The sequence below is a fragment of the Balaenoptera acutorostrata genome, chromosome 11, assembly GCF_949987535.1.
Source record: "Balaenoptera acutorostrata chromosome 11, mBalAcu1.1, whole genome shotgun sequence".
In the NCBI taxonomy this organism is placed as follows: domain Eukaryota; kingdom Metazoa; phylum Chordata; class Mammalia; order Artiodactyla; family Balaenopteridae; genus Balaenoptera; species Balaenoptera acutorostrata.
In genome coordinates, this window is record NC_080074.1 from 10,041,719 (window position 1) to 10,066,808 (window position 25,090).

The 25,090-nt window shown below is 45.7% G+C and overlaps 2 protein-coding genes across 9 annotated transcripts; both read right to left on the bottom strand.

Moving 5' to 3' along the window:
* Positions 1 to 54: 54 nt before the first annotated feature.
* On the bottom strand, positions 55 to 2,116 carry TOMM22 (translocase of outer mitochondrial membrane 22). The gene is made up of 4 exons (XM_007189064.2): positions 1,975 to 2,116; positions 1,610 to 1,728; positions 1,023 to 1,140; positions 55 to 784 (listed from the first exon to the last, which is right to left on the bottom strand). Exons 1-4 carry the CDS (start codon positions 2,089 to 2,091, stop codon positions 710 to 712), a joined length of 429 nt encoding a protein of 142 aa, XP_007189126.1. The 5' UTR covers positions 2,092 to 2,116; the 3' UTR covers positions 55 to 709.
* Positions 2,117 to 8,107: 5,991 nt separating this feature from the next.
* On the bottom strand, positions 8,108 to 24,401 carry CBY1 (chibby family member 1, beta catenin antagonist). Of its 8 annotated transcripts, XM_057555851.1 has the most exons (7): positions 24,277 to 24,387; positions 20,452 to 20,567; positions 14,597 to 14,646; positions 11,597 to 11,712; positions 10,251 to 10,356; positions 10,048 to 10,166; positions 8,108 to 8,786 (listed from the first exon to the last, which is right to left on the bottom strand). In XM_057555851.1, the coding sequence occupies exons 4-7, from the start codon at positions 11,672 to 11,674 to the stop codon at positions 8,706 to 8,708; spliced, it is 384 nt and encodes a 127-aa protein (XP_057411834.1). In that variant the 5' UTR covers positions 11,675 to 11,712; positions 14,597 to 14,646; positions 20,452 to 20,567; positions 24,277 to 24,387; the 3' UTR covers positions 8,108 to 8,705. The 8 variants fall into 8 exon arrangements, with proteins under 8 accessions (XP_057411834.1, XP_057411836.1, XP_057411835.1 ...); XM_057555853.1 differs by lacking the exon at positions 20,452 to 20,567; XM_057555852.1 differs by lacking the exon at positions 14,597 to 14,646 and having other exon boundaries at positions 20,401 to 20,567.
* Between the last annotated feature and the right edge of the window lie 689 nt (positions 24,402 to 25,090).

Sequence of the window (25,090 nt, forward strand, 5' to 3'; positions counted from 1 at the left end):
TTCTAAAATGGTCTAAATAATTTCAAGGTATGTATGACAAGCACTTGGAAGACATTTTTGGTTGGAATCATTTTTTAATATTTAAATAGAAAAAGTGAGCACTGGCTTTTTTTTCTCTTTTAGACACACACACGTCTAACAGCCAAAATATGCAGAGGAAATGAGCTCCTGCTCTGTCCTCCACAGTCCCCATCTTGTGGTTGAAGCTGTTGCCAGCCCTCCCTCCATCCTTTCCAACATACACAGAAATTCACAGCACAGCTGTAATGCATTTTATCTCGTGTGCACGTCCCGCCCCAACATCCCCATTCTTAAACACCAAACAGCCGTTAATGGTCAGGGGCACATCCTTCCCGATGGCATCAGTTCCCGCCCCACAATGGGATAGTGAGATCTTCCGTCAGAAGTAATTGAGTGAAAGGGGTGGGATGGCCGGAGCTGGAGTAACCGTCTGTACTGCTGCACTCTGGTATCAGAGTGAGGACAGAAGAAATACGTCAGGAGAGCATGGAGGGCACAGCTGCAAGTGAGGAGTCTCTCCATGAGACAATGTGGGGAGAATTCTCCCCACCAGGTTTAGATAGATCAATGTGCCAACGTTAAAAAAAAATAAAATAAAATAAAAAAAAATTCCAATAATCAGCAGTTCAAACACTAGTGAATTTTCAAACTTCTCCCACCAAGACAGGCCAAACATAGCAGTAACAATCTAGATCTTTCCGGGAAGTGAAGGTAGAGCCCCGGGCATTCCTCCTGACAGCCCTGTATTAGGCCCTAGAAGTATCTGGAAAAGAAAAGGAGGGGTGTAAGGCACTGTACAGACCTAGGGCTCTCATCTTCATCATACCTGTCCAGGCAGACAAGGTCTACGAAAACAACGCTGAGGGCGCAGTCAGGCACCGCAAAGAGTGCGGGTCGTATCCTGATCCCTACCGGCACGTTACCCGCCCTACCTATAGGTGCTGGAGGAATAAACACCCTGCGTCTCCACTACTGGCAAAAAGCCCAGGGTCCGGGCTCACCTGCCGCTGCTGCAGCTGCTGCTGCTGCTCCATCTGCAGCTTCTCGGTCTCAAAGACGACCGGAAGCACCAGGATCATGAAGGAAGTGGTTCCAATCCACAAGGCTGCCCTGGAAAACCTGCGGCGGGAGCGGGAGCATGATGGCAAGACAAAAACACGCAGCTTCACCGAGAACTCACCAGTAACCAAATCTCTCACCCTGCACACTCCAATGTTTTTGGTAAGCGTGTTCTACCCAACTCCTGCTCTGTACTCCTACCGGAAACAGGAGGAGCAGTTCCAGGGACGATGCATCTAGTGAGAGCAGTCTGAACATTCTCCTGAGTTCTCACAGTGCTACTTACACATCAATTACATCACATAATCTGAGATGATCCTCACAACGACCCTGCCCAATAAGAATCCTCACTTTACAGACGAGGAAATAAAGACCAAGAAAGGTTAAAGTAGCGTCAGTCCAAGGTCACTCAGTGATCTAGCTGGCGGGCTGCCCTCCAACACAGGTCTGCTGCTCCCAAAGCCCGTGTTCATTCAGGGCACCTCAGTCACCCCAGGCACACCCCAATGTCTTTGCCCTCGTCCCTTACCTGTACATTTTTTGAGCCACGAAGAGGGAGAGATCAAAAGTGGCTCCAGCCGCGGACCGGACTCTCTCCGGGAACATCTCCGTCAGACCCCACAGTCTCTCCGACAGAGTCTCATCTAACTGTGGTGGAGGAGGCGCGGATATGGGCCGAAGCAGCGGTAACCACCCCCCGACGCCGGGACATGCCGGTCCCCTGGAGCTAGGGCACCCCGGCCCCAGCGGGGCCTCACCCCGCCTCCCGGAGACGCCTCTGCTCGGACCTCTCCAGGCGCCGCGACGCGCCTTCGTCCCGCTCCTGCAGCACGCGGGGCCCTCACCCCCGCTCCCCGCCCGCACCCTCCCAGCCCGCCCCGCGGCGCCCAGTACCTCCTCGTCGTCTTCCTCCTCCAGTTCCTCCTCAGGCTTCTCGGCATCGCCTTTCGGAAGCAATTCGTCCGGGGACAGCGGCACCCCAGGGCCGGCGGCGGCGGCGGCGACAGCCATGGCTGTGGGGGACACCGGAAGCGGAAGAGGAGAGGCGAGTGCAGTGCCGACGGCGGACAGAGCCGCCCTTCCGGGAGCTGGAGGCTGGAGGGCTGGGGAAGAGCGCCGCCCTCTGGTAGGCGGGCTTCACCGGCCTTCAGCAAAGGGCAGCTGGGAGGTTGGATAACGTGAGACAAGTGGGAAACTTATTAAAGCCCTGAATCGGGGTGCGTCAGCGGTAATTCTGTTCTGTGGGCTTAGGGTGAGCCCGAAAATCTGCATTTTAACAAGCCTCCCAGAGATCACACGTAGACAAACACGAATCCAGTTTCGTTTCCCTGAGGGCTGTGTTTGGTAGGAGTAAATTAGAGATTTGGAGATTTATTGGTCTTCTGGGAAAACGTCAAGTAAACAGTCCCAATGTACTAAAACAAAGGCGAGTGTGTACCAGGCACTGTTTGTGCGTGCGAAGGGCGGGGGTGGGAGGGGCCCTCATTTAATCTTTACATCAACCCACTGAGGTGCTACTATCCCCATTTTTTTTTTTTTTTTTTTTTTTTGGCCGGGCCATGCCGCATGCAAGAACTTAGTTCCCCAACCAGGGATGGAACCAGTGTCCCCTGCATTGGAAGCCGAGAGTCTTAACCACTGGACTACCAGGGAAGTCCCTATTGTCCCCATTTTAGAAATGAGGAGATTGAGGCACAGTACAGGGTTGCTGCAAGTATTTCTGGAGGATGGATTTCAAGACGTGGGTTTGCTGGCCAAAAAGTATGAACATTTAAAAATTTGGTAGGTATTAGCTAATTGCCCTCGGAATTATTATATCACATACTTTCACAATAGTAAATGGAAGTGTCCTTTTCTCCACACCCTCCCCAGCATTAGGTATTATCCATATTTTCATATGATGGATGAAAATGCTTCTTTTTATAATGTGTCCCACAAGTTATTAATACAAGGGTAATTAGATATACCTCTTTAGACAACTGACCATGGAACCGAAGAATCTCAGGACTGGACAGTCCCGATCCTTATCTGATACTTGAGAGACTTGTCCTGTGCTTACATATTCCGGGGAGGGCAGGCGGGGGTTTGCACTTTCTCCAGATAGAGTCCTCAGTCCTCTTTATCTTTGGATAGGGCAGCTCTAACTACAAAAAGTCTTCATGTCACAAAAGGGTGCCTACTGTCTGATTCCATTAGATAAAAAAAGACAGGCAAAACCAATCTATGGTGAGAAAGGTAGTGATTCCCTTTGAGGAGGAAGAGGAGGTAATATTTGGGAAGGCAGGAGAGTTTCTGGGGTGCTAGTAAAGTTCTATTTCTTGACGTGTGTGGTGTTTACATGGGTATTCCCATTTTGGATAATTCATCGGGCTGTACATTTATGAATTATACTTTTTGCATGTATTTAAATTTTTTTTAAAAGTAGGCTTGAAACCAAGCAGGACCCTGTGGGTCCCTCCCGGGTACAAATCCTTTCCCTGTCCCTGTTTTTTGTTTGTAGGAAACAGGCTTCTTTCAGCTTCCCTGACCTTCCCTGAGTTCCAAAGGGCAGGTTCAAACAGTTGCTAATCAGGGAAGGGAGGGAATGCAGAAACAAAGGAGGAGCAGTCAAGAAACAGTGCAGCGATCCTGGTTCCTCCTCAAGAGATATACATAACCTTTGGGTTCTGCTGCAGGAACTAAGGTCCCCACGCAGGTGGAGGATGGTAAACTCAGGCTGAGAGCAAGATTCCTGCAGCACCGCCCTGTTACCTCACCACCAACCAATCAGAAGAAAGTCTGCACACAGTGGAAGATAAGGAAGACTCTGACCCTCTCCCCAAATGATTCTCCCAGAATCTTTGGAGTTGGTTTTTGGACATGAGTCTGCCTTCTCCCCAGGTTGCTGACCTCCTGAATAAAGCAACCTTTCTTTTCCAACCAACACTTGTCTGAGTATTGGCTTTCGAGCAGTGAGCAGCTGAACCTGAGTTCAGTAACAGGCTAGCTCTACATAAATGCAAGGGCAATCAAATGCCAATGGCTTTTGATTCTCTTATGGGCTCTTTTAAGAAATGCTGGAAGACCAACACTCTTGAAGGGTAGAGAAGGCAGTCTTATGTGGAAACTACAGACATCATTGACTCTGATGAAATAAAATTCATATTTTATGGCAAGACAAGAAAAATTTAAACGTAAAATCTTTCTTTGCCTGTTTGGGCCTCCTCCCTCCCCTTTAGTGTGTATTGTGCACCTGCATTAACCAGACCTCTTTAGGAGATAACCTTCCTTCTTGTAAAAGGCCATGATGACCCATGACCCACTACTCCCTGTGTACACATAGATCTGGATTGTGTAAACTGTCAATAATACGTCATTTAACATATAGCACTCTGTCTCAAAAACTTATATAACTGTGCTTTGACTTCTAACAGAGGGAAAAATTCTCAGAGCTTTCTGAGAGGCTTTCTCCAGGTTATAATCCTCAATTTGGCTCAAATAAAAGCCCCCATTTCTTTCTTAGATCGACTGATTAATCTTTTTTTTTTTTTCCATCGACAACTCCAAGTGGAAAGTCACAATGCTAATATGAAGAAGTTTTTGGAAAACTTTGATCAATTAATTGTTTATATTCACAAACAGTACATGATTTTTAAAAAAATCTATGTTTAAGGCTGAAAGAGCTCTTTCAATATTTATGAAATTGTCAAAGGATTAGAAAAAATATTGGGAATCATGCCATGCAGAGCATTCAAACCTTAGGAATAGATGTGATGATCTAGAAAAGGCAAAGTGAGAAAGACAGAGCCCTGTGGAATCAGACAGGTCAGGTGGTACTTAGTCAAAATCATAGACAGAAAGTAGAATGGTGGTTGCCAGGGGCTGGCAGGGAGGAGGAGATGGGGAGTTAGTTTTTGATGGGTATACAACAGCTTCAGTTTTACAAGATGAACAGTTATGGAGATGGGTGGTGGTGATGGCTGTACAACAGAATGAATGTACTAATATTACTTAACTGTATGCTTTAAAATAGTTAAGATGGTAAATTTTATGTTATGCGTTTTGCCACATAAAACAATTTAATTAAAAGCAAAAAAAATCAGAGTAATAACAACAAGAAAAACGGAACAACTATCCCCCAAAAAAGGTCAGGGGTGGGGAGGGGCACCTTCTTCCCCCAATCCAAGAGATTCAAAGAGGAGCTGCTGGAGATGGAGGGAAACCTTCACTGAAGGTTTCAAGGGGAAATGCTCAGTGGCAGCAAAGAAGACATATGGTAAGACTGATGCCAGCCCAGGGGCCTCAATCGAGGCACAAGTGAGGGTGTCATCAAGTAAATGGTAATGTCCCATGCTGGGCACAAAGCTGACTCTGCCAGCTGGATGGTGACGAGGTGTTCTGGAAACCCACCCCCTAGCTCCTCTCATTCCCTATCCCTCAAGTCCATGGTCTCCACCTTTCCTGTTCCTGTCTTGTCAGAACGTGAAACTGGTAGTATAGTAGTTCCTAATTCAGTTCGCTTCCGTGTGGGGCGTAGATCCCTTCGAGAATTTTACAAAAGCTATAAGTACTCCCCCCCAATAAAACATACACATTAGCCCATATCTGTACAATTGTGCATATGGATCCCCTTGCTAAGCCTCAAACTGTAAGACTTCCTCTGATTTTTTTGCACTCCCTCCCTCACACCCGCAGAACTTTCCATCTCAGCTCTTCAGTAACAGTTCTTCCCTAATCTGACACTCAGAAATTTACAAAACCGTTGTAGTGATTACAAATGATAATGTTAAGTAGACAGCACTATTTACTTGGGTGCCCCCAGAAGTAGTAGATTAGGTCAATAAAGGCTTTGAGGAGGAAGTATTTTAGCCAGAACCTAATAGATGTATCAGACAAAGAGGTAAATCTTTAAAGTATGTAGCTTTTTTTTTTTTCTTTTTTTTGGCCACACTGCCCAGCTTTCAGGATCTTAGCTCCCTGACCAGGGATTGAACCTGGGTCCTCAGCAGTGAAAGCGCAGAGTCCTAACCACTGGACCGCCAGGGAATTCCTGAAAGTACGTAGCATTTCAGTGCGGGGAAGAAAACCAACAAGGGTTAGGGTGGTGACATATAGCTGATTCTTTTTCCCATTTCTTACAGATTTTCATTAATAGGATTATCCTTGACTCAGCTCACACACCACATCCATCAGCAAACTTACAATTTGATGGTGGGCTCCACCTTCAATTCCTGCCTAGAATTTGACCACTTCACCTCCTCTACTGCCACTTCCCTGGTCCCAGCCTTGCGCTCTTCAGTCTGTTCTGACCACACAGAAGCCAGAGGGATCTTTTTTTTTTTTTTAAGTCAATCATAGCATTCCTCTGCTGAAACTCACCAATGGCTTGCTTCCCTCATCACCCCAAATACAAGTCCTTCTTCACTGCAGAGCCGTCCCACATGGCTGCAGCCCCCTCAGGTGCCAGTGGTGGTGCGGAGGGGACCAGGACCCACGTCACTATGACAACCAAACGTGCCCCTCCCGACTCCAAAGGTTTCAGTCCTAGCTCCTTCCCTCCCAGCTGTATCACCTTGCTGGGCTTGTTTCTTCATCTAAAAGCAGGGGATGACGATAACAAACTTGAAAAATTCTCATGAGAATTAGAAATATAGCCCTTCTTTGGTTTATGTCCCAATAAACCCATCATAAGTTGAAAACATAAGTCGAAAATGCATGTAATACCCCTAACCTACCAGACATCGTAGCTTAGCCAACTTACATGTGCTCAGAACACTTACATTAGCCTACAGGTGGGCAAAATCATCTAACACAAAGCCTATTTTACAAAAAGTGCTGGATATCTCATGTAATTTTTCGGATACTGTACTGAAATGAAAAACAGAGTGGTTGTCTGGGTCCAGACTGGTTTTAAGCGTGTTGATTGTTCATCCTCGTGACTGCGTGCTGATGGGGAGCTGCAGCTCACTGCCACTGGCTCACATCACGAGCATCGTATTGCATTTCGCTAGCCCGGAAAACTATCAAAATTCAAAATTCGAAGTACAGTTTATACTAAATGCGTATCACTTTTGTACCACCAAAGTCGAAAAATTGTAAGTTGAACCATCATAAGTCAGGGGGACTGTCTACAGATGTCTGGTATCCAGGGTGCAGGGTAACTGGTTGCTAATGATACTAGTCTAGGAATAGGCAAACTCTCAATTGCGCCTATCATCTGCACCTGAAGATTTACACCCTCATATAACATCCTTTTCCAATGTCTTCTGAATTAGTCTCGCCTGTTATCAGGAAGGAAGGTTATGGGCTGGGGCTACAGATGGTGCTTCTCTATCCATCCGCCATGGAGCTGGCCCTGAGGATGGCCTACGCACAGCAGCCTCCATTTGAGGCAGCCCCCCACCCAGCTCTCCTCTTTCACTGTGGGCTGGGAATCAGCAGGCTCCCACACTTCCGCTGTCTGATCCTAGACCAGTTTCTGAACCTCCTGGGGTTTGGTTCTTTATCTGCCAGTAGGCATGCTGACTGACAGGCCCTGCTCCACAGGGCTGAGCTGAGGAGGAAATGAGAGTGTGAGCACCATCCTGAGCCCCATCCAGGTGGGTGACAGGTGTTCTGACCTTAGTAGCCATCCCTGGTCTAGAGCCTAGGCTCTGTGACCCCACCCTCAGTGCCTCCCCCCTTGACTTTGTAAGCTCGACTCCCTCTTACTGCCTTTGGCTGGCTCCCTCCCCCAGCCAGAGAAGCCCAGCTCACTGGAAGACACAGATTCCCACTCCGGGAGAGCAGCCCCCCATCCCAACCACTCGGTCCCTGCCCGGTCCAGGCTAGTTCCAACACCCCGAAAGAGGAAGGCAGGGGAATCTGAGCAGAGAGACCGCTCTGTTCCAGATCAGCCTCTGCGAACGCCCAGGAAGCTGGAATGCTTCTCCTGCAATGGTGACCTTCCCCCACAACCTAAAAGTTCTGTCTTTGGATGGAGCATCGGAAGCTTAGAACCCAGCCTCCATTATTTACTTCTTCAAGAACTGATGTTTCTTTTTTCAGTCACTTTGGCCAGAGAGAGATTACAGAACATCATTTAATTTAAAAAAGTAGGGTAAACAGGAAAGTAGCACAAAAATATAGTGTTGCCGTGGGAGGTCGGTGCTTGCTGCTGAGAAGCTGAAGCCAGAGGCTGTGGATTTGGGGAACGCGTATTCTTTAAAGGAGGGAGAGAGTGGCCTGAAGGGCAGAGAACCAGGAGAGCTCCTTATCTGAGACCCCTAGCAACAAGGCTCTGTACACCTGATGCCACACCACACACAACAGTGTGAGGAGATGATACGCTGAATTCCGTCTGACGAGGGTGAGCCTGGGCCACGGGCATTTGTGTGTTAAGTGACTGGAGAACACCCAAAGGCCTCCATCACCCCAGACCTCCCTGAGGAGGCCTCCCTGTGCCGTGAAGCACAGGACTGGCCTGGAAGCCACTACGCTGTCGACTTCCTACTGCCGACCTAAGGGGGCCAGTGCCTTTTGGTCCCATTGTATGATACTCTCCCAGGACCTAATCCACTAGTTTGGTTAAAAATTCCCTCAGCCACATCCTCCTCTTCTGACGAATGGGTTTCCCCCTGTGCTCCTAACGGGTGTCTTTGGGGTCTTCATTTTCTCCGCCGGCTGACACTCTTCAGTTCATCCAGCTCCTTCTCCATTAAGTGGGATTCGGCGGTGGTCTCAGAGAGCTGGAAGTAGAGCAGCAAACCGTTATAAAGGAGGACGTTTCTGGGCTACGTTTCAGGTTGGCAAGGCCAGCCCTGCGCGCTGGGAGAAGCCCCACGGCATTTCCCATAACGCTGCCGGCAGCCTCCACGACGGGAACCCCTTGGTAACTGGGCAGAAAGTAAACTCCTGATGACTCAGGGCCTCAAGCACTTGAAGAACATTCACCATTCTATCAACATTTTTGATCACCTAGGATTGCGTGGCACTCACTGCGCGAAGGACACCAGGTTTCAGGGGATGAAAAAGGCAAATATTGGTGATTTTAAGGTTAAAGGACTAAGGTCTAAGTTGCTTCTGAGTCGTGGCTCACATAAAAATGTTTTAAAAAAGCATGCCACTTCCCGCATCAGAATCCTTCAGTGGCCTTTAGAGGAAAGGGTGGAAGACACTCCAGGCAGGGACGGAAAGATACAAACTCCAGAGGTCAGCTTACTGTGAAACAGAAGAGCTGCACTTCCTGAGCAAGACACTATTCCAAGAGCTTTGCTTATATTATTAACTCACTAATGAGGTACATCCTACTATCGTGCCCATTTTATTGCTGAAGATACTACGTTTCTTACAGATACAGAGCAGTTAAGTAACTTGCCTGAAGTCACACAGCCAGTGGTGGAGCTGGGCCAGGGACCTGGGCAGTTTAGCTCTAGACACATGCTCTTAACCACTGCAGTGTGTGCTCTCCTGCCTCTCAACCAACCATCACACACACCCCTAGGCTCAACAGGTTGTTGGGTTTTTAAAAGCCACAGGAAACCGATGCCAACGCAGAGAGTGCCCCTTGGCAGGTCTGCACGGGGCACTGACTAATGGCTGCGTGGTGCAGGACCTTGTCCAGCCAGGAGCAGGCTGTCCTTCCTGAATGCCTTCATCCCAGCCTCCATTCCCACCTTTATCTTTCCACATTCAGCTCAAATATCCCTTCCCCTGCAACATCCTCCTGACTGGACAGAAGGAATCTCTCCTCTGTGTGCATGCCAGGCCCTGGACAGACTCTAATCACTGCCCTTACCATGAGGCACTGTCACTATGTTTACTGTCTATCTCCCCACTAGACTGGGAGCCCTGGAGGGTGGGGACTGCGTCTGATTTGGTTTTGCATCTTTGGATTCACAGCAATGTACCTGAGCAAACTGGCACTCGAGAGGTGTGGGCTGGCTGAAAGGACTCGCAGTGGACCTGCCCAAGGAAAGCCAAGGCTTCCCTCCCCACCACCCTCCTCACCATGTCCAGCAGGATGTCCACCTTCAGCCGCAAGAGATTGTTCTCTTCCTCCAGCTGCTGGTTCCGCCTCCGGAGGCGCTGGGCCTCCCTCCGGTCCACGCCTCCGCTAATCCCTGTCTCTGGTGGAAGGACACAAGCAGCAGTCACAAGGGCGGTTTCCTTCCACCATCTTGCTGGGCAAAATGGTAGGAAATGCAGCCCACCTGCTATCCACTGGCCGTTTTCAAACTTCAGGCTCTGCCCGGCCAGGTTCATGGTGGGCGTTCCATAGTCAAGGCCCAGCTCCACCTCCCGGGTCGACCGATCCAACTGTGGGGGAGACGCGCATGCTGGCTTCGGGAGGCCGGAGCACAGGGGCTCTAGGCCCAGCACCCCTCCTGCTAACGGTATGATTCCAACAACTCATTTCTTCTCTATAATCCTTACCCAGCACATTTAGTAATTTTTTTTAAGTCAGAAAATTAAATAAGGTATCCCCAAAACTTTTAAACTATAAGAGAGAAGAAACGTACAGCTTTATACCATAGATATTTTCTGGAAAAGCTATACATGCTGAAATTTGCAAACTGAATTATTTCGTATCTACAGGGCACTTACCAGTTTAAGAAATCCTACTGTAAATTTTTAATAAAGTGAAAAGTTCTTTTTAAATGTAATAAGCCCGAGCTATCATTTGTTTCTTATGGAGCTACGTATGTCCTGGAAAAGGCATAAAATGCTAAGGCCCAATGAGTAGTAGTAGCTGTTCTTTAATGTGTTTTTCAGTGTTTCTACAGCTCACTGAGTGCCCACCCTGCACCAGGACTGGTACTGGATATACAGAAATGAATGCAATCCCTCTGCCCTCAAGGAGCTCAGAAACTGTCTTTGGAGCTGTGATATATCCTTTTTTTTTTTTTTAATTTTATTTATTTATTTATTTATGGCTGTGTTGGGTCTTCGTTTCTGTGCGAGGGCTTTCTCTGGTTGCGGCAAGTGGGGGCCCCTCTTCATCGCAGTGCGCGGGCCTCTCACTATCGCGGCCTCTCTTGTTGCGGAGCACAGGCTCCAGACGTGCAGGCTCAGTAGTTGTGGTGCACGGGCCTAGTCGCTCCATGGCATGTGGGATCTTCCCAGACCAGGGCTCGAACCCGTGTCCCCTGCATTGGCAGGCAGATTCTCAACCACTGCGCCACCAGGGAAGCCCCGATATATCCTTTTGAATGCTCTTAATGATAGCAAAACATCATCCTTTGAGAATAAATTTGTTTCTTAGACATGACTAAAACTGATTCCTGGACAAGTCTTGGGAGTAAAGTGAAGTCAAATTGGATAACATCATTTGGTCCCCAAATCATAATGAGGACGACTATCTTTTAAGGTTCTTCAACAAGCTCTGACAATAATTCCCAAAAAGGAGTTAAAATATGTTTTCAGCAATAGCAATAATATGAATTAAAAGGATGCCCTCCCACGAGGATATCTCTGGAGGACCACACTTTCCATAAGAAACCAGGCTCAATGCTCCAGTCACGCTGCACACCAGGTTGAGCCCCGTGCTGACACTCACATTATGCAGGTTGGAGAGAGACGCAGACTTCCGAGGGGGCGTCTTCTTCGGACTGAACGTACTCCCAAAGAGAGGCATCTTTGGCCTGATGAAGGAAAGGTCAATGCTCCCTTCTCCTAGGGTCAGAAGAAGTCAGGGATACAAAGAGTTGGGTCAGTGACCTTGCGCCCCTGTCCTGGAATCATGAAAACACACATCTTATCATGCGGCCATTAACAATCCTGGGTAACAATCCTCAGCTCCCATGTGCTGAGTGCTCACTATGTGCTAGGCATAGTGCCAAAACCTTGGCAGTATCTCAGGCCTCACAACCACTCTCTGTTTAGTACCTCTTCCTATACCTATTTCACAGATGATGTTTAGAAAGACTAAGGTCCTAAGTGTGAGCGAGTATTAGAACGCAGGTCTGTGTGTCTCTACAGTTCATGTTAACCACAGGCAAGTGCCTAACTGGCCTGTCTTAAGTTTTGTCACAAATTGGCATCACCAGATTTACACTCTAGGGCAAGGCATGTGATCCTACTTATTCATGAACACTGGTAAGACTCACAGCTAGGGTAACAGCTTCTACATATACTCCATTTTCAAGAAATGAAGGCTTTTCTGGGACCTGCCTTTTTGCTTTTTTATTGGTTTCTTTTTAAGTTTTCTTCGTTTTTCTTAAAATTTTATTTATTTATCTTTGGCTGCATTGGGTCTTCGTTGCTGCATGCGGGCTTTTTCTAGTTGCAGCGAGTGGGGGCTACTCTTCATTGTGGTGCACGGGCTTCTCATTGCAGTGGCTTCTCTTGTTGCGGAGCGCGGGCTCTAGGCGCATGGGCTTCAGTAGCTGTGGCACGAGGGCTCAGCAGCTGTGGCTCACGGGCTCTAGAAAGCAGGCTCAGTAGTTGTGGCGCACGGGCTTAGTTGCTCTGCGGCATGTAGGATCTTCCCGGACCAGGGCTCGAACCTGTGTCCCCTGCATTAGCAGGTGGATTCTTAACCACTGCACCACCAGGGAAGTCCTATTGGTTCCTTTTTGATTAAAGAAGTTCTTAATTTTAATGGGATCTAACTTATCAAAAAAAATTTTTTTTTTTTTTGCAGGCAGATTCTTTTTTTTTTTTTTTTAATTTTTATTTATTTATTTATTTATTTATTTATTTATTTATTTATTTATTTATTTTTGGCTGTGCTGGGTCTTCGGTTCGTGCGAGGGCTTTCTCTAGTTGCGGCAAGTGGGGGCCACTCTTCATCGCGGTGCGGGGACCGCTCTTCATCGCGGTGCGCGGGCCTTTCACTATCGCGGCCCCTCCCGTTGTGGGGCACAGGCTCCAGACGCGCAGGCTCAGCAGCTGTGGCTCACGGGCCCAGCTGCTCCGTGGCATGTGGGATCTTCCCAGACCAGGGCTCGAACCCGTGTCCCCTGCATTAGCAGGCAGACTCTCAACCACTGCGCCACCAGGGAAGCCCCCCAAAAATTTTTTAATGATTAGTGTTTTTGTGTCCTATTTAAGAAATTTTTGCCTACTGTAAGGTCATGATATTTTTTTATATTAACTTTTGGAAATTTTCTCTTTCGGCTTTCACATTTAGGACTATGACTCATCTGCAATTAACTTTTGTATGTGGTGTGGGGCAGGGTCACAGATCATTTCTTCCCATGTATTACACAATTTTAATGTGTAATACACAAATAGCGTAAAAGGATTCCCTCTAAGAAATTGTAGACTGATGATAACAATAATGAAAGCACAGGTGAGCAAAAAGAAAGTACCAGAGCTCTCCCTTTTCCTACTCCCAGATATAAAAATCTTCCTTCACCACATTATGAGATAGAAATAGTAATGAGTTTATCATATCTGATAGGAAGTTGGCCAAAAAAACAGGGAATTTCTCAAGACTATCTGCAACAAGGTTTTATGTCAACTATCATTAAAAGATAACTCATGGTAGGAATTAATCACAATTAGCAAGACATATATTAAATGAGAAAATGAAAAAGAAATTCTGTGCCGTTTTCAGTGATACAGAAATTAACATCACTAAAATTAACGATAAAAGTTTAGAAGCTTCTTTGGAAGCTTTACAATACATATATACACTGTACAAAAATATATGCATATATGACTTATAAATAAATAAATAAGACATTTAGAGGTATGTGCTCATAAGAGTTTTACTGGTATGTGTTTGTGATTAAAAACAGTGGTAGAGGGCTTCCCTGGTGGCGCAGTGGTTGAGAATCTGCCTGCCAATGCAGGGGACACGGGTTCGAGCCCTGGTCTGGGAAGATCCCACATGCCGCGGAGCGACTAGGCCCGTGAGCCACAACTACTGAGCCTGCGCATCTGGAGCCTGTGCTCCACAACAAGAGAGGCTGCGATAGTGAGAGGCCCACGCACCACGATGAAGCTTGGCCCCCGCTTGCCGCAACTAGAGAAAGCCCTCGCACAGAAACGAAGACCCAACACAGCCAAAAATAAATAAATTAATTAATTAACAAACAAACAAACAAAGAGTGGTACAGAGCCCTTAACCAAGATGGCAGAGTAGAAGGACGTGCTCTCACTCCCTCTTGCGAGAACACCAGAATCACAACGAGCTGCTGGACAATCATCGACAGGAAAACACTGGAACTCACCAAAAAAGATACTCCACATCCAAAGACAAGGGAGAAGCCACAGTGAGACAGTAGGAGGGGCGCAATCACAGTAAAATCAAATCCCATAACTGCTGGGTGGGTGACTCACAGACTGGAGAACACTTATAACACAGAAGTCCACCCACTGGAGTGAAGGTTCTGAGCCCCACGTCAGGCTTCCCAACCTGGGGGTCCGGCAACGGGAGGAGGAATTCCTAGAGAATCAGACTTTGAAGGCTAGTGGGATTTGATTGCAGGACTTCGACACGACTGGGGGAAACAGAGACTCCACTCTTAGAGGGCACACACAAAGTAGTGTGCACATCGGGACCCAGGGGAAGGAGCAGTGACCCCAGGGGAGACTGAACCAGACCTACCTGCTAGTGTTGGAGGGTCTCTTGCAGATGTGGGGGGTGGCTGTGGCTCACTGTGGGGACAAGGACACTGGCAGCAGAAGTTCTGGGAAGTACTCCTTGGCGTGAGCCCTCCCAGAGTCTGCCATTAGCCCCACCAAAGAGCCCAGGTAGGCTCCAGTGTTGGGTTGCCTCAGGCCAAACAACCAACAGGGAGGGAATGCAGCCCCTCCCATCAGCAGTCAAGCAGATTAAAGTTTTGCTGAGCTCTGCCCACCAGAGCAACAGTCAGCTCTACCCACCACCAGTCCCTCCCATCACGAAACTTGCACAAGCCTCTTAGACAGACCCATCCACCAGAGGGCAGACAGCAGAAGCAAGAAGAACTACAATCCTGCAGCCTGTGGAACAAAAACCATACTCACAGATAGATAGACAAGATGAAAAGGCAGAGGGCTATGTACCAGATGAAGGAACAAGATAAAACCCCAGAAAAACAACTTAATGAAGTGGAGATAGGCAACCTTCCAGAAAAAGAATTCAGAATAATCATAGTGAAGATGATCCAGGACCTTGGAAAAAGAATGGAGGCAAAGATCTAGAAGATGCAAGAAATGTTTAACAAAGACCTAGAAGAATTAAAGAACAAACAAACAGAGATGAACGATACAATAAGTGAAATGAAAACTATACTAGAAGGAATCAATAGCAGAATAACTGAGGCAGAAGAACGGATAGGTGACCTGGAAGACAGAATGGTGGAATTCACTGCTGCGGAAGAGAATAAAGAAAAAAGAATGAAAAGAAATGAAGACAGCCTAAGAAACCTCTGAGACAACATTAAACGCAACAACATTCACATTATAGGGGTTCCAGAAGGAGAAGAGAGAGAGAAAGGACCAGAGAAAATATTTGAAGAGATTATAGTCAAAAACTTCCCTAACATGGGAAAGGAAATAGCCACCCAAGTCCAGGAAGCGCAGAGAGTCCCATACGGGATAAACCCAAGGAGAAACACGCTGAGACACATAGTAATCAAATTGGCAAAAATTAAAGACAAAGAAAAACTTATTGAAAGCAGCAAGGGAAAAATGACAAATAACATACAAGGGAACTCCCATAAGGTTAACAGCTGACTTCTCAGCAGAAACTCTACAAGCCAGAAGGGAGTGGCATGATATACTTAAAGTGATGAAAGGGAAGAACCTACAACCAAGATCACTCTACCTGGCAAGGATCTCATTCAGATTTGATGGAGAAATCAAAAGCTTTACAGACAAGCAAAAGCTAAGAGAATTCAGCACCACCAAACCAGCTCTACAACAAATGCTAAAGGAACTTCTCTAAGTGGGAAACACAAGAGAAGAAAAGGACCTACAAAAGCAAACCCAAAACAATTAAGAAAATGGTCATAGGAAGATACATATCGATAATTATCTTAAACATGAATGGATTAAATGCTCCAACCAGAAGACACAGGCTTGCTGAATGGATACAAAAACAAGACCCATATATATGCTGTCTACAAGAGACCCACTTCAGACCTAGGGACACATACAGACTGAAAGTGAGGGGATGGAAAAAGATATTCCATGCAAATGGAAATCAGAAGAAAGCTGAAGTAGCAATACTCATATCCAATAAAATAGACTTTAAAATTAAGAATGTTACAAGAGACAAGGAAGGACACTACATAATGATCAAAGATCAATCCAAGAAGAAGATAAAACAATTATAAATATATATGCACCCAACACAGGAGCACCTCAATACATAAGGCAACTGCTAACAGCTATAAAAGAGGAAATTGACAGTAACACAGTAATAGTGGGGGACTTTAACACCTCACTTACACCAATGGACAGATCATCCAAAATGAAAATAAATAAGGAAACAGAGGCTTTAAATGACACAATAGACCAGGTAGATTTAATTGATATTTAAAGGACATTCCATCCAAAAACGGCAGATTACACTTTCTTCTCAACTGCGCACAGAACATTCTCTAGGATATATCACATCTTGGGTCACAAATCAAGCCTCAGTAAATTTAAGAAAATTCAAATCATATCAAGCATCTTTTCTGACCACAACGCTATGAGATTAGAAATGAATTACAGGGAAAAAAACATAAAGAACACAAACACATGGAGGCTAAACAATACGTTACTAAATAACCAAGAGATCACTGAAGAAATCAAAGTGGAAATCAAAAAATACCTAGAGACAAATGACAATGAAAACATGAGGATCCAAAACCTATGGGATGCAGCAAAAGCAGTTTATAGCTATACAATCCTACCTCAAGAAACAAGAAAAATCTCAAATAAACAATCTAACCTTACACCTAAAGGAACTAGAGAAAGAAGAGTAAACAAAGCCCAAAGTTAGCAGAAGGAAAGAAATCATAAAGATCAGAGCAGAAATAAATGAAATAGAATCAAAGAAAACAATAGCAAAGATCAATAAAACTAAAAGCTGGTTCTTTGAGAAGATAAATAAAATTGATAAACAACTAGCCAGACTCATCAAGAGGGAGAGGACTCAAATCAATAAACTTAGAAATGAAAAAGCAGAAGTTACAACAGACACCGCAGAAATACAAAGCATCCTAAGAGACTACTACATGCAACTCTATGCCAATAAAATGGACCACCTGGAAGAAATGGACAAATTCTTAGAAAGGTATAACCTTCCAAGACTGAAACAGGAAGAAATAGAAAATATGAACAGACCAATCACAAGTAATGAAATTGAAACTGTGATTAAAAATCTTCCAACAAACAAAAGTCCAGGACCAGGTGGCTTCACAGGTGAATTCTATCAAACGTTTAGAGAAGAGCTAACACCCATCCTTCTCAAACTCTTCCAAAAAATTGCAGAGGAAGGAACATTCCCAAACTCATCCTATGAGGCCACCATCACCCTGATACCAAAACCAGACAAAGATACTCCAAAAAAAGAAAATTACAGACCAATATCACTGATGAATATAGATGCAAAAATCCTCAACAAAATACTAGCAAACAGAATCCAACAACACATTAAAAGGATCATACACCATGATCAAGTGGGATTTATCCCAGGATGCAAGGATTCTTCAATACACGCAAATCAATCAATGTGATACACCATATTAACAAATTGAAGAAGAAAAACCATATTGATCACCTCAATAGATGCAGAAAAAGCTTCTGACAAAATTCAACACCCATTTATGATAAAAACACTCCAGAAAGTGGGCATAGAGGGAACCTACCTCAACATAATAAAGGCCATATACAACAAACCCACAGCAAACATCATCTCAATGGTGAAAAACTGAAAGCATTTCCTCTAAGATCAGGAACAAGACAAGGATGTCCACTCTCACCACTATTATTCAACATAGTTTTGGAAGTCCTAGCCACGGCAATCAGAGAAGAAAAAGAAATAAAAGGAATACAAATTGGAAAAGCAGAAGTACAACTGTCACTGTTTACAGATGACATGATACTATACATACAGAATCCCAAAAATGCCACCAGAAAACTACTAGAGCTAATCAATGAATTTGGTAAAGTTGCAGTTTACAAAATTAATGCTCAGAAATCTCTTGCAGTCCTATATACACTAATGATGAAAAATCTAAAAGAGAAATTACAGAAACACTCCCATTTACCATTGCAACAAAAAAAATAAAATACCTAGGAATAAACCTACCTAGGGAGACAAAAGACCTGTATGCAGAAAACTATAAGACACTGATGAAAGAAATTAAAGATGATACCAATAGATGGAGAGATATACCATGTTCTTGGATTGGAAGAATCAACATTGTGAAAATGACTCTACTACCCAAAGCAATCTACAGATTCAATGCAATCCCTATCAAATTACCAATGGCATTTTTTACGGAACTAGAACAAAAACTCTTAAAATTTGTATGGAGACACAAAAGACCCCGAATAGCCAAAGCAGTCTTGCGGGAAAAAAACGGAGCTGGAGGACTTCAGACTATACTACAAAGCTACAGTAATCAAGACAATATGGTACTGGCACAAAAACAGAAACATAGATCAATGGAACAAGATAGAAAGCCCACAGATAAACCCACGCACCTATGGTTAACTAATCTATGACAAAGGAGGCAAGGATATACAATGGAGAAAAGACCGTCTCTTCAATAAGTGGTGCTGGGAAAACTGGACAGCTACATGTAAAAGAATGAAATTAGAACACTCCCTAACACCATACACAAAAATAAACTCAAAATGGATTCGAGACCTAAATGTAAGACCAGACACTATAAAAGTCTCAGAGGAAAATATAGGAAGAACACTCTTTGACATAAATCACAGCAAGATCTTTTTTGATCCACCTCCTAGAGTAATGGAAATAAAAACAAAAATAAACAAATGGGACCTAATGAAACTTCAAAGCTTTTGCACAGCAAAGGAAACCATAAACAAGACGAAAAGACACCCCTCAGAATGGGAGAAAATATTTGCAAACAAGTCAACGGACAAAGGATTAATCTCCAAAATATATAAGCAGCTCATGCAGCTCAGTATTAAAAAAAACAAACAACCCCATCCAAAAATGGGCAGAAGACCTAAATAGACATTTCTCCAAAGAAGTCATACAGATGGCCAAGAAGCACATGAAAAGTTGCTCAACATCACTAATTATTAGAGAAATGCAAATCAAAACTACAATGAGGTACCACCTCACACCAGTTAGAATGGGCATCATCAGAAAATCTACAAACAACAAATGCTGGAGAGGGTGTGGAGAAAAGGGAACCCTCTTGCACTGTTGGTGGGAATGTAAATTGCTACAGCCACTATGGAGAACAGTATCAAGGTTCCTTAAAAAACTAAAAATAGGGCTTCCCTGGTGGTGCAGTGGTTGAGAGTCTGCCTGCCAATGCAGGGGACATGGGTTCGAGCCCTGGTCTGGGAAGATCCCACATGCCACGGAGCAACTGGGCCCGTGAGCCACAACTACTGAGCCTGCGCGTCTGGAGCCTGTGCCCCGCAACGGGAGGGGCCGCGATAGTGAAAGGCCCGCGCCCCGCGATGAAGAGCGGCCCCCGCACCGCGATGAAGAGTGGCCCCCACTTGCCGCAACTAGAGAAAGCCCTCACACGAAAACTGAGACCCAACACAGTCATAAATAAATAAATTAAATAAATAAATAAAGTATTAAAAAAAAAAAAAAAAAAAGCAAAACTAATCTTTAAAAAAAAAAAAAAAAAAAAAAACCTAAAAATAAAATTACCATATGATCCAGCAATCCCACTACTGGGCATATACCCAGAGAAAACCATAATTCAAAAAGACACATGCACCCCAATGTTCATTGCAGCACTATTTACAATAGCCAGGTCATGGAAGCAACCTAAATGCCCATCGACAGATGAATGGATAAAGAAGAGGTGGTACATATATACAATGGACTATTACTCAGCCATAAAAAGGAACGAAATTGGGCCATTTGTTGAGACATGGATGGATCTAGAGACTGTCATACAGAGTGAAGTAAGTCAGACAGAGAAAAACAAATATCGTATATTAACGCATATATGTGGAACCTAGAAAAATGGTACAGATGAACCAGTTTGCAGGGCAGAAATTGAGACACATGTAGAGAACAAACGTATGGACACCAAGGGGGGAAAGCGGCGGGGGGGTGGAGGTAGTGGTGTGATGAATTGAGCGATTGGGACTGACATGTATACACTGATGTGTATAAAACTGATGACTAATAAGAACCTGCTGTATAAAAAAATAAATTAAATAAAATTCCAAAAAAACCCCACAAACAAACAGCGGTAGACCCACAACCTGGAAGATGGCATTTGGGCTGGGGCACAACACTTTAGGACTTGGACAAACCAGAATGATTCCAGCTTGGTGGTGGACGGGACAGCACTGAGGACTAAGATGATGAGGGAATTTGAAGCTGTGCTACCATGTCATCCAAAACACAGTGGAAGCCCCTGGCATTGTTTCTGCTGGAAAAAAGAAAAAGGGTGGAAGAGGGAAGACAATTAATCTTATGTCTACAGAGGGCGGAACAGGAATGAAATGGGAATATCCAGGAAGAAAGATTTTTTTTTTATTTTTTTTATTTTTAGCTGTGTTGGGTCTTCATTGCTGTGCGTGGGCTTTCTCTAGTTGCGGTGAGCGGGGGCTACTCTTTGTTGCGGTGTGCAGAGTTCTCATTGTCACGGCTTCTCTTGTTGCGGAGCACGGGCTCTAGGCACGCAGGCTTCAGTAGTTGTGGCATGTGGGCTCAGTAGTTGTGGCTTGTGGGCTCTAGACCTAGACCTCAGGCTCAGTAGTTGTGGCACACAGGCTTAGTTGCTCCGCGGCATGTGGGATCTAGACCTCAGGCTCAGTAGTTGTGGCGCACGGGATTAGTTGCTCCACGGCATGTGGGATCTTCCCGGGCCAGGGCTCGAACCTGTGTCCTTTGCATTGGCAGGCAGATTCTTAACCACTGCGCCACCAGAGAAGCCCCAGGAAGAAAGATTTTTAACTCAAAAAAGAAAAGGTCACAACAAAAACTAACTAATATCACTTCCTGCGTATCCACTAGGGTTTGGACACAATGCTGGGCACACTTCATAAATTTCTTTTATTCCTTGTAGTAACCCCATAAGGTAATTTTCCTGTCCATATCAGAGATGAGACAACTAGGGCTCGGAGAAGTTATCCAATTTTCCCAAGGTCCACAGCCATGGTCAGCTGGCTAAAGATGTGTATCAAATTATCCTCGTATTAATAACTTGTGGGGGGGACTTCCCTGGTGGCACATTGGTTAAGAATCCTCCTGCCAGTGTAGGGCACATGGGTTCGATCCCTGGTCTGGGAAGATCCCACATGCTGCGGAGCAACTAAGCCCGTGCAACACCACTACTGAGCCTGCACTCTAGAGCCCACAAGCCACAACTACTGAGCCTGCATGCTGCAACTACTGAAGCCTGTGTGCCTAGAGCCCGTGCTCCGCAACAAGAGAAGCCACCGCAATGAGAAGCCTGCGCACTGCAACAAAGAGCAGCCCCCGCTTGCCGCAACTAGAGAAAGCCCGCGTGCAGCAATAAAGACCCAACGCAGCCAAAAATAAATAAATAAATTAATTAAATTAATAAATAAAATTTAAAAATTAAAAAAATTTTTTTTAATTTTAGAAAGTAAAAAAATTTTTTTAATTAAAAAATTTAAAATTTAAAAAATCAAAAGATAAATTAAAAATAAAAAAAAAACCTTATGGGGTACATCATAAAAGGAAGCATTTTCATCCATCACACTGGCAAAATTTAAGAGCTCAATAATATCCAATGCTGGTGAGGGTATGGAGAAAAAGATACTTTCATTTACTCTTCGTGGAAACATAAGATGCTATCATTTTTTCAATTAGGCAAAACCTAGCAAAGTTTTTCATGTGCATACTTTTTGGGCAGCAAATCTGCTTCTAAAAACTCTCCTCCAGAAAGAATTGGACATGTTCACACAAATGTTCTCTATTGTTGATAACAGCACAAAATAAGAAACAATCCAAAATGCCTACCAATGGTTGCTGTAGCCAAATACATCGTGGCACATTCTTATAAGGGAGTACTAGACGGCAAGTAAAGACAGACAGACAGCTGTACATGGACCACTCTAACATTAACAAAGCAAGCGAGGGACTTCCTTGGTGGCGCAGTGGTTAAGAACCTGCCTGCCAATGCAGGGGACATGGGTTCGAGCCCTGTTCCAGGAAGATCCCATGTGCCGCGGAGCAACTAAGCCCGTGCACCACAACTGCTGAGGCTGCGCTCCAGAGCCCGAGAGCCACAACTACTGAGCCCACATGCCTAGAGCCCGTGCTCCACAACGAGAAGCCACCGCAATGAGAAGTCTGCGCACCGCAACGAAGAGTTAGCCTCCGCTCTCTGCAACCAGAGAAAGCCCGCCCACAGCAACGAAGACCAAACGCAGCCAAAAATAAATAAATAAATAAATTTTTTTAAAAAAGCAAGCAACAGAACAAAGTGTATACTATAATCTCACATGACAAGACAAAAAGAAAATAAAAAGCGAGAATATAGGTCGCTAAATAAAAAAGATTTGGAGGGATAAACTGCACACAGTGGTTAAATCTGGGAAAGGAAGTAGGATGGCTGACTCAACTGAATTTGCCATTTTTAAAAACTTTTAATTTTAATTCTAATTTTTTTTGGCCGAGTCGCACAGCTTGCAGGATCTTAACTCCCCAACTAGGGATGGAACCTGGGCCCCTGGCAGTGAGAGCACCGAGTCCTAACCACTGGACCACCAGGGAATTCCCTGAATTTGCCATTTTAAAGGTTAAAAAAACAAACAAACAGCCTAATAGTGGCAATTTCATGTTACAATATAAAGTTAGATTAAAGAAATATATTTCTGTATTTAATAAATTATTACAATGATAATATATCCATATATTACTTATGAAAAAACAAACCAAACAAATGAACAAAAAAACAGATGAAAAGCAGTCCCTGCCCCTCCAAGATCTGGAGACATTTGAAGAAGGAAAAATAAGCCAAGTTGTTCTTGCAAAGCCCACAATGGTGCTAAGAGCACTAAGCCTGAGCATATCACGTGGACACAACAGACCAAGTTCTAGGCCTGGATCTGCCCCTCAGTTGCCTGCTAAACCCTGGCCAAGTAACTTTATTCCTCCAGGTTTTAACAAGGGCACTTCACGCATGACCTCCCTCATTCTCACAACACTTAAGCCAAGCACCGCCACCAATATATTACAGATGAGGAAAAGGAAGGGTCTGGACTAGCTTTTAAGTCAGATCCACTCATCTACAAACAACTCTGGCTGAGATCCTAGAATATTAGTGGGGACCAAGAGGTCCCAGCTGTACCCTTGGCCCAAGGAAGCCTTCTTTCCAGTGAAACTCGCTGGAGAGAAAGGGCTCAGTACAAAGGAGAGCTACTAGGTTCCAACCATTGCTCTGCTTCTCAACCCCAGTGGGACCCTGCAACTTACCTTCCCTGGGCCCCAAGGGTAACAATAGTACCCACTCACAGACTGTTTTGTGCTTCAGTGTTTTTAAAAAACTGTGGCATTTGATGCTCACAACAACCCTGGCAGAAGTAGATCAAGTAGTTTGTTCCCGTCTACAGATCAGAAAACTGAGGCTTAGAGAAGTTAAGTAACTTGCTCCCAATCACGCCGTGGGAAGGCGGTGGAATTGGGCTTCAAATAAGGTCTACTCCTCTGCGCTGATGATAATAATCACTTCAACACTGTGCAACGCTTTACAGTTTGCAATGGGCCATAAAATACATTATCTTATTTTAATCTAACAAGAAGGTGAGGAAGCAGTCTCTCGCTTTCATCGGACTCTCAAAGAGTTCAGAGCCAACCAAGTATAAGCCACGCAGGTACACGCCCACCCAGGGCTGTTAACTAACGGTAGCAAACACACGTTCATTCGCACGCTCTCGTTAATCACCTTCACAGCTGACTTAAGAGAGGAATTACCACCCCAATTTACAAACGAGGAAACACACTTGGAAAAAGGAGGTGACGGGCCTGCGGTAAACCCGGCCCCCGCCCCCTGCTCCGCGCCCTCCGGCTGCCCCAGCTGCGGGGAGGCCCTGGGTACCCTGGGGAACGCCCGGGTGTCCCAACCCTCCTCGGGCCCTCGGGCGACGCCGGGCTCGGAGACGTACCTGACGTGCCCCGGAAGCTGAGGTTCCAAGAGAACCCCCCGACCTCCCGCTAGGTACCCAGCAGAGGCCGCGTCCCCCGCCACGACCTCGACCACGGGCGCCTCCTCTCCGCCGGCCGCGCGCACGCGCACACGCAGCCACGCCGGGCTCTACCACCGAGGGAGGTGGGGGTGCCCGGCACGGCACGGTCCCCAACGCGAGCCTACGCGAAGCACCAGAAACTCTTGAGGACTACCCCCGATATATTTAACAGACTCCACAAAGGCAGTGTCTTCTGGAGTCACTTCCATGCCCCGTGCTATGGGCTAGGACGAGGAACCACACTCATCCTCCCCACAAACCCCTGGGTCTGGTCTCCCCCGCCTAACGGGGCCGTCGCCGTGGTAACGGCGTCTCGTGGACGAGGTGGAGGCTCGCCACGCCTCCGTTGTCGTGGGAAAGGTGCGAGTGGTGGCTGCGGCCCGCGTTGCCTGGAGAACGTCAGGACTTACAAACGCAAAATGGGCCTCTCTCCGACGTCCCTCCTCCTCTTCCTCCTCCCAGACCACAAAACAAAGGGCACCCCTTCCTGGTGGTTGTGGGCACAACGGGTGTCGGGTGTCCCATCCAGAACTTTACAGGGTCCCCTGAGGGAGCCGTGGCGGAATCGGCCCCGAGTTCGTCGGATTCCGCCTATGTCTTCAGGTAAGATGAACAGACAGACAGTGACCCTGCCTGCCAGCCTCCCCACGCCGGGCCTCTCATCGGCTTTGACGGGCAGGGGAACCTGAGGTCAGGGGCCGCTTCAAGGTCGCACAGTGAGCAAAGGGCAGAG